The sequence below is a fragment of the Saccostrea echinata genome, unplaced genomic scaffold, assembly GCF_033153115.1.
Source record: "Saccostrea echinata isolate AGI-Se365-2 ecotype Australia unplaced genomic scaffold, CSIRO_AGI_Sech_v1 ptg000009l, whole genome shotgun sequence".
NCBI classification, from domain to species: Eukaryota; Metazoa; Mollusca; class Bivalvia; order Ostreida; family Ostreidae; genus Saccostrea; species Saccostrea echinata.
In genome coordinates, this window is record NW_026889758.1 from 2,274,974 (window position 1) to 2,283,709 (window position 8,736).

General features: G+C 35.6%; 1 protein-coding gene across 1 annotated transcript; it reads right to left on the minus strand.

Annotated features, from left to right (window-relative positions):
- Positions 1–37: 37 nt before the first annotated feature.
- Positions 38–3,692, minus strand: LOC133181593 (uncharacterized). Its single transcript, XM_061316126.1, has 4 exons — positions 3,595–3,692; positions 3,211–3,313; positions 2,799–2,962; positions 38–830 (listed from the first exon to the last, which is right to left on the minus strand). Exons 1-4 carry the CDS (start codon positions 3,666–3,668, stop codon positions 410–412), a joined length of 762 nt encoding a protein of 253 aa, XP_061172110.1. The 5' UTR covers positions 3,669–3,692; the 3' UTR covers positions 38–409.
- Between the last annotated feature and the right edge of the window lie 5,044 nt (positions 3,693–8,736).

Genomic DNA, 8,736 nt, shown 5'->3' on the forward strand with positions numbered 1-8,736 from the left:
TTCTTTATTTATTGTTTTAAAATTTATAACATATCACAGTTGACAACTGAATTTTTCACGCAAATAACATATTCAACAACAAAATGCAAAGTACCTTCTTGACATAACCAAATGTCTTTGTGTCAATCAACAAACTTGTACTTTAACCTAAACAGAATAACAAAAATTTAAACTTTTGCACAAGAAAAACAAAATTATATATATATACAACCAAGTCTCCAAAAGGGTTACATGATTTCCCAGTTGGTTCTTTCTTTTTTTTTTTTTTTACAGATATCCTTTGTTTTTCAATTATTTTTTTCTTCGAAAGTACATGTATTTCTGTTTCATCATTTATGAACATATTGCTAAAAGAAGCCATTTCCCCCATTCCTCTGAAAAATAAGCAAACAAAAAAGAATTTTACTTCTCAGAACTTTCTGTAATGAATATATAAAAAGTACACAAGTATAAACAGTCCAGCGACTTTCCCTAGAGCAGTGATGAGGAATAGGTCAGCCACTGATAACTTATTCATGTAGTAGAAAGCTCTGGCCTTTAATTCTTCATGAGGATTGAATCCTCCATGTCTGGCCCAGTCTTTAGGGTCATCATGTGAATTGAACCCATCTGGTCCCGCCCAGTGTTTGGGGTCACCGTGTGGATTGAACCCTCCCTGCCCCATCCACTGTTTGGGGTCCTCTTTGTGACTGTTGTAGTACTGTTGTTGATGCGTGTTGGTACCGGACTGACTCCTACTTTTCCTGATCCATTCCTCGTACATCTCCTGGTGCTGTTTATAGTATCTTTGTATGACTTCCTGTTCAGACATATGTTCTGTGCTGTGGGTCCTGGAAGTTAAATACAAATGTAACTAGTTGCTGATGGAAGTAGAGTCAAGAGCATGACAAGTGTTTAAATCAGGGGCAACCAATGTTTCAGTGAATTCATAAAGTTACTCAAAGCATCAATGTACAATGTATGGCTACAACAGATAAAGGGACAGAACATCAAACAGAGAAGTTATTAAAACTTAAACAAAACAAAAATTTCTCTTTTTCAGGATTTTTAGGTCACCTGAGACACTCAGGTGACCTATTGCTATTTTTTCGTCCGTCGTCGTGTAAACTTTTCACATTTTCAACATCTTCTCAAGAACCACTGGACCAATTTTATTCAAACTTGCCACAAAGTATCCTTGGGTGAAGGGAATTCAATTTTGTTCAAATGCTTCCAAGGGGAGATAATAACAAATAAGTTAAAAATTAATGGCATCTTTTAAAAATCTTCTTCAGAACCACTGGGCCAAGAAAGATGAAACTTATGTGGAAACATCCTCAGGTAGTGTAGATTCAAGTTTGTTCAAATCATGACCACTGGGTGTAGGGTGGGGCCACAATGGACGATCAAATTTTTACATGGTAATACATTTGAAAAATATTTAAAAATCTTTTTCTCCAGAACCACTGGGCCAGGTAGGGTGAAGCTTATATGGAAACATCCTCAGGTAGTGTCAATTCAAGTTTGTTCAAATCATGACCCCCAGGGGTAGGATGGGGCCACAATTGATGATCAAAGTTTTACATGGTAATACATTTGAACAATCTTTAAAAATCTTCTTCTCCAAAACCACAGGGTCAGGAAAGATGAAACTTATACGGGAATATCTGCAGGAAGTGTAGATTCTGGTTTGATCAAATCATGATCCCAGGGTGTAGGATGGGGCCACAATGGATGGGCAAAGTTTTACATAGGAAAAATCTTGAAAAAAATTCTTTTTTCAAGAACAGCAAAGCAAGGATTGATTTTATATTTACATGGAAGCATTCTCAGGAAGTATAGCTTCAAGTTTGTTCAAATCATGACCCTGGGGATAGGGTTGGGTCACACTGGACTTATGCAAAGATTTACATATGACTACATAGAAAAAACCTTTTACAATCTTTTCTCAAGAATAGCAAAGCCATGATTTGTCATATATTTATGGAAGCATCCTCGGGTAATGTAGATTCAAATTTGTTTAAATCATGACCCCCTGGGATAGGGAGGGGACACGACAGGTGATCAAAGTTTTGGTTAGGAATGTATAGGAAAGATCATTAAAAATCTTCATCTCAAGAACAAAAATGCCATGATTAGTCATTTTAATACAGAAGCATCTTCAGGTAGTGTAAATTCAAGATTGTTCAAATCATGACCCCCTGGGGGTAGGATGGGGCCATAATAGAAAATGAAATTTATAGGAAACAAATCTAAATGGGGGACAGATTAGAGCTTAATCTGAGTTGTTACTCAATACTAGACTGATTTTTTCATTGATCCTGATCATCCTATTTCTCTTGCTTTTGGGTAACAAAGCTTCTTCTATCAGTTTATTTTATACTTTATGGATCCTCTAAATTGTTGTTTTATACTCAGTTGACCGTTAAGGCCCTTGGGCCTCGATCTTGTTTATTAATGAAATTAAAAAAAGAGCTAAAAGAGAGTGAATACAGTCAATAAAAATCATATCCATAAGAAAAATGTGCAAACAGCAATGCAGCCATATATAATCAAACCTTTATAAGAAAAATGTGCAAACAGCAATGCAGCCATATATAATCAAACCTTGTTATCTCAAATTCAATTGGACCAAGAAAAAACTTTGAGATATTTGAGGATTCAAAATATCAAGGGTAAAATACTACAGAATATGTGGTTGGGACTTTCAAATCACTTTGACATATCCATGGTGTTCGAGATACTGAAGTTCAACTGCATTTACATTTTAAAGAACTAAACATATTTATACATGTACAACAGTATTTTAAATTACGTACGTTGTATAACTTTTGTTGACCCTAGCCCTTGACTGTAAATCTTTGTACATTTGAACGTCATAACTTGTTCTTTCTTTGGGGTCACTTAGAACATTGTATGCTTCTCGGAGTCGAACAAATTTCTGCTGAGCTTGTGCATCACCTGGATTTGCATCTGGATGTAACTGAAATTAAATATGACAGTGATTTTATTTCCTCAAAATAAAATAAATTTGGGGAAAAAAACACATACAGATGCATTTCATTTTAAAGAAAACTTAAAAAGATATATCATATGATATTTTCATCATTTCAAATATTATGTTTCAAGTAATCTTGTAATCAGTACAATCAAATATGACTTTAAAAGAGCATATTATTGTCAGACTCTCTTAACAATTAAAACTTTTTGTAACATTTTTAGAACTCTTACTTTTTTACTCATAGAAATATATGCTTGTTTGATTTCTTTAGTATTGGCTTGTCTTCCCACTCCTAAGATATCATAATGTGTCAGTGATGCTGAAGTGGAATACCTACAACAAGAAAGTCATTATTAACATAAATCGGTGCTGTGTTGATAAAGAAAAATTTAACTAAAAATTTGTGTGTTTCTTATCTCTTAACAATATTAATTTATCACAGAACATAGGAAAGTGATTTAAAATACATGTACTTTGTGCCTATACATGAACAAAAATATTGTAGTTTAAATATTAAATAGTCAGCAACATCAAACTTGAAGGTTTGTAACAATGTTCAAAGTATACTTATCATATATATTATGCCAAATAATTTTATTTAATTACTGATGTACCTTTGAAAACAGTTCTTGTTCAAAGACGTCACTTGCCCTTTCACAGAATATTTTAATATCCAGAAGAAATACATCTTTCAGATTCTTTGCACATGATTACTTTCTAAAAATATAAAGTAGACCATGAACATAAAATTGGTTTTCATTACATAACTATATAAGTAACAAAACAACTGAATTTTTTTCAATAACAAGAATTCCGTGAGCGAATGCTCACTAGTAATACCCCCGCTCTGATGTGATATACGGTTACCCTCCCATGTAGACATCAAATTCATACAAAAAAATAAAAGAATCCCACCATCTGGCATGCCTAAACAAAGATTGTGCTAAAATCTCAAGCATCTTCACTGAGTAGTTGCTGAGATAACTGTGACGGAAATTTGGTATGGACAGATGCATGGATAAACAGGAAGTTGACGACAAATTTAAACAAAAATGAATCCCACCATATGGCATGCCTAAACAAAGAGTGTGCTAAAATTTCAAGCATCTGTGATGAGTAGTCGCTGAGAAAACTGCGACCAAAAATTTGTTATGAACAGATGCACGGATAAACAAGAGTTGATATCTAATTCATATAAAAATAAATCCCACCATTTGGCATGCCTAAACAAAGATTATGCTAAAATTTCAAGCATCTACACTGAGTAGTTGCTGAGAAATATGCAACGGAAATTTGGTACGGACAGATGCACAGATAAACAGGAAGTTGACATCGGATTCAAAGAAAAATGGATCCAACCATATGGCATGCCTAAACAAAAATTGTGCTAAAATTTCAAGCATCTGTGATGAGTAGTTGCTGAGAAAACTGTGACGAAAATTTGTTACAGACAGACACACGAACACAAAGACACACACACACACACACACACACACACAAGGGTAAAACAGTATACCCCCCTCTCCTTCGGAGCGGGGGTACAAAAATAAATCCCACCATTTGGCATGCCTAAACAAAGATTGTGCTAAAATTTCAAGCATCTTCGCTGAGTAGTTGCTGAGAAATATGCAACGGAGATTTATAAGGGGTGTGTAACAATACATATATCAATGAATTGAGATACAGAAAGGCTGATACAATGCATCTAAACATATAAGAGGCCTATGGGCCACAACGGTCACCTGAATAACTTTGGCCCTGCTGTTCTTCACCAAATTTTCCCCCTAGTAATAGGTATTGTGGCCCCGCCCTACCCCCGGGTGGTCCTGATTTGAACAATTTAGAATCTACACTATCCCAGGACGCTTCCAAATAAGTTTCACCTTTTCTGGCCTAGTGGTTCTTGGGAAGAAGATTTTTAAAGATTTTTCCTATATATTTCAATGTTAAACTTGGATTCCCTATTGTGGCCCCGCCCTACCCCTGGGGGTCATGATTTTATCAATTTAGAATCTACGCTATCCCAGGATGCTTCCACATAAGTTTTTGGCCCAGCACTTCTTGAGCAGAAGATTTTTAAGACCCCACCCTATTTTTGTCATATCTTGATTATCTCCCCTTTTAAGGGGGCCTGACTCTTCATTTTAACAATTTAAACTCCCCTTCACCCAAGGATGCTTTGTACTAACTTTCGTTAAAATTGGCTCAGTGGTTCTTAGGAAGAAGTTGAAAATGTGTAAAGTTTACAGACGGACAGACAGACAGACGGATGGACAACGTCTGATCAGAAAAGCTCACTTGAGCTTTCAGCTCAGGCAAGCTAAAAAGTCGCAAGTATCTGTACAATGGACTATCAAACACAGGGCACAGGGGCTTGCTCCCGGCGTGTAATAATTATTTATTAAAAATCATATACGGTAATACTATAACAACACAAGGGAGGACACCATTTTGGACCCCTTCCTCGCTTCAACCTCTGTTTTCGTTATATTTTCCCGTATTTTACTGACTCACCGCCTCGGGTCTGTCAAGTATTGATTCTTCTAGTACATAATGCTTGAATTTTCCCCTTGGAGCCTCTACAATACACATTTCAGACTAATAATAATCCAAACGCGCTCTTTAGGACAGTTGATAGGGACAGAAAGCGAAAACACATTCAAAAATCTCAGGGTTTTTCTACTAGTTAAAACAGCTGCTAATTATAAATTTGGAAAAAAAACGCGTTCTAATTCCGTATTCAATGTAAAACGCCGAGGTTACTTTCGTTTTCTGTCCCTATCAACTGTCCTAAAGAGCGCGTTTGGATTATTATTAGTCTGAAATGTGTATTGTAGAGGCTCCAAGGGGAAAATGTAAGAGTGCAATGATAAACCGTTTGATGGTATATCGCGGTATATTTTTCCACGATTCAATTCACGATCCACTAAACTGATACCGCAGTTCGGTTCAATCGGTCCAGAATTATCCGAATCGTCCGTTTTGTTTCCTTGTTTACAATTTCAAAATGGCTTCTGCGCAAAACCTGAAGTCGACATAACGCATTAACGGCAGTTAAACTCATCTCCAGCATCTTACAGACCTCAGATTTAACATGGAGAAGGACTTTATGTGATTAAAAGTTATAGATGTTAAGACAAATGATAAACCCTTTAGATCTAAACATATTCTTTGGTAATACACGATATCTCATCACGCGTGTATTTCAATGAAAATTCACTGTCTTGTTGACTAAACTTGTCAACACGAGAAATATGACAACTGGTTTTCTACGTAAATAAAAGGAATAAAAGAATGAATGTTTTCCTTTTTCATTCCAATTTAAAAGGAAGACTATTAGGAAAGGTCCCCATAGTTCCCTGTAAATGTTCATCACTGGTTTAGAATATTGTCACAACTCAAAGATCTACCTATCAATCTAGTTCAAGTTAACAAAATGATATTTTAATTATTATCAAAAATATGAACATTTGATATAACCCTGTCAAGTTTAAAAAAATATTATGTCAAACTTGATAGACTTTTTAACCTTTTCATGTATCATGATACGTATCGTATCGTGAACTGAATACCGTGATACGTATCGTATTGTGAGGTTAATGTATCGTTGCACCCCTAGGATAATTCAAGCATTATGTCCTAGAAGAATCATTACTTGACCAGTCTAGATGAACTCCAAAAACAGCGTTTCTGGAAGTAAGAAATTGAGACTGAAAGACTCCGAAAAAAGAGTCCGCGCACACGCACAAAAAATGGCGATTTTTTGGCAAAAATGATGGGTCTACAAAAACTGTCTGTGCAAAGTTTTGGAAAGTATGGCAATTATGCCAGTACTCAGAAATGCTAAATAAAAGACTTTGGAAGAGATTGCATTTGTCAGATTTTTTATTTTATTTGCAAAAAAGGAGATATTTACTTTCAAAGTTGACGTTTGAAGTCAGGTCAATTACAGAGAAAATGATACGTTTGAGAAGTAAATATGCATAATAAAAGGGATATATATGCAAAATGGGATAATATATATTGTAACTGTTAAAAACTTGACTGAATTTTACACATAAATTAGCATTCCGGTATTTTTATTTGTGTACGACATCTGAATTGAACGCATAACTTCCTTCCATCGTTATTTACCGATTTTTTGTCACATACGAACAGATATTATTATGAAAACATTTTTAAAACTATTGGCTATCAATATGAAATCTTTAAAAACCACTCTTCTAGAAATGAAGGTCACAACATGTCTTCTAAAAATGAACCTGTGAATATCTCTGCTCCGTGGTGAAAAGTACGCATTTTCTAATTAATAGAAATACAAGTTGGGTGTCTTCAAAAACAAATAAAAGCACCTGTATTGTAGGAACAACATAAAATTTAAATCAAGGAGACAATAAATTAAATAAGAAAATAATTCTTACCGGCAGTATTGAATTCAATGTCGTATATCCAATTTACTACTATGCAAGAGTTTGAAGCAATAAATATGTCAATATCCACAAAATAATTTAATAAATATAATTATCCATTCAACAAAAATTAATATAAAGTCACAATGCACTAAATACAGCCATCATGCACCCGTATATTTGGAGAAAGCGAACGACAATCCATCGTTTGTTTACATCGGACGCCATTTTGCCGCAATGCATGATGGAGCCGAAAGCTTCGTTTTCGGAGTTCACGCCATTTTTAGAGTTCGTCTAGACTGTTGACAGACCCGAGGTGGTGAGTCAGTAAAATACGGGAAAATACAGGGCCTGGGAAGGGACCACGCCATGCGCCATATGTGCATACTGTCGAAAAATGGGCAATGAAATAATAGTGCGCAGCGCCATGCGGCGCGGCCCACAAAATGTGGGTATGCATGTTTTATTACTTTGTAAGTTCATCGCAGTCCGCGCTATCTGTGTTCTTCATCGAAGTTGGATGGAATCTGTGATGTATTATATAATAAAATCGGAACCATCATTCGGCATATTGACATCCACTGGCACAGAAACAGTTTTTTTTTCATGGCGTTCGATTCATAAGTGTCAAGTCGTTTTCGTTGGTTGACCACAGCTTTACGAAAGTCACGCACATGGAAAATTTATATACCTTACAATGAAAAACCTTTTCAACGAAGTCCACTTATTTTGGCCTGTCCCGTGATCTCTAAATCGGCATCATTAAAAAATGGTGCTTTTGGTTTAAATATAATTTTTCTAAATACTAGTTGGTTAGAATCTAGATGACGATTGACTGAAGTTCTTAGAAACGGAAAAATCATATGCACTAGTCAATGTCATATGACTTGTCAATTCAATTCCTATCACTTTTTTTTTTTTAATTTTCCTAAATTTTGTTGTCAGAGATATATGCATTATCAAAAAGCATCATACTATGATTTATTTTAGAATGGCCCCAATATATTTCCCCTCGGCCCCTTAAATTTCAAAATGGCCCCATCATTTTATGAACAGTGGGGCCATTGGCCCCACTTGTTGCTTGACCTTCCCAGGCACTGAAAATATAACAAAACAGAGGTTGAAGCGAGGAAGGGGTCCAAAATGGCATCCTCCCTTCTGTTGTTATAGTATTACCGTATATGATTTTTTAATAGCGAGCACAGCAAGCGGCGCAAAGCGCCGCTCGTCACTTCGAGCTCTTAAAGCAACACCTGGGCGAAGAGAAAATTCGGACTTTACACATTGATCCAAATGAATTTTTTTCCGCAGTTACCTGTGGTCCCATAATGCTTAGTGAATTGCATC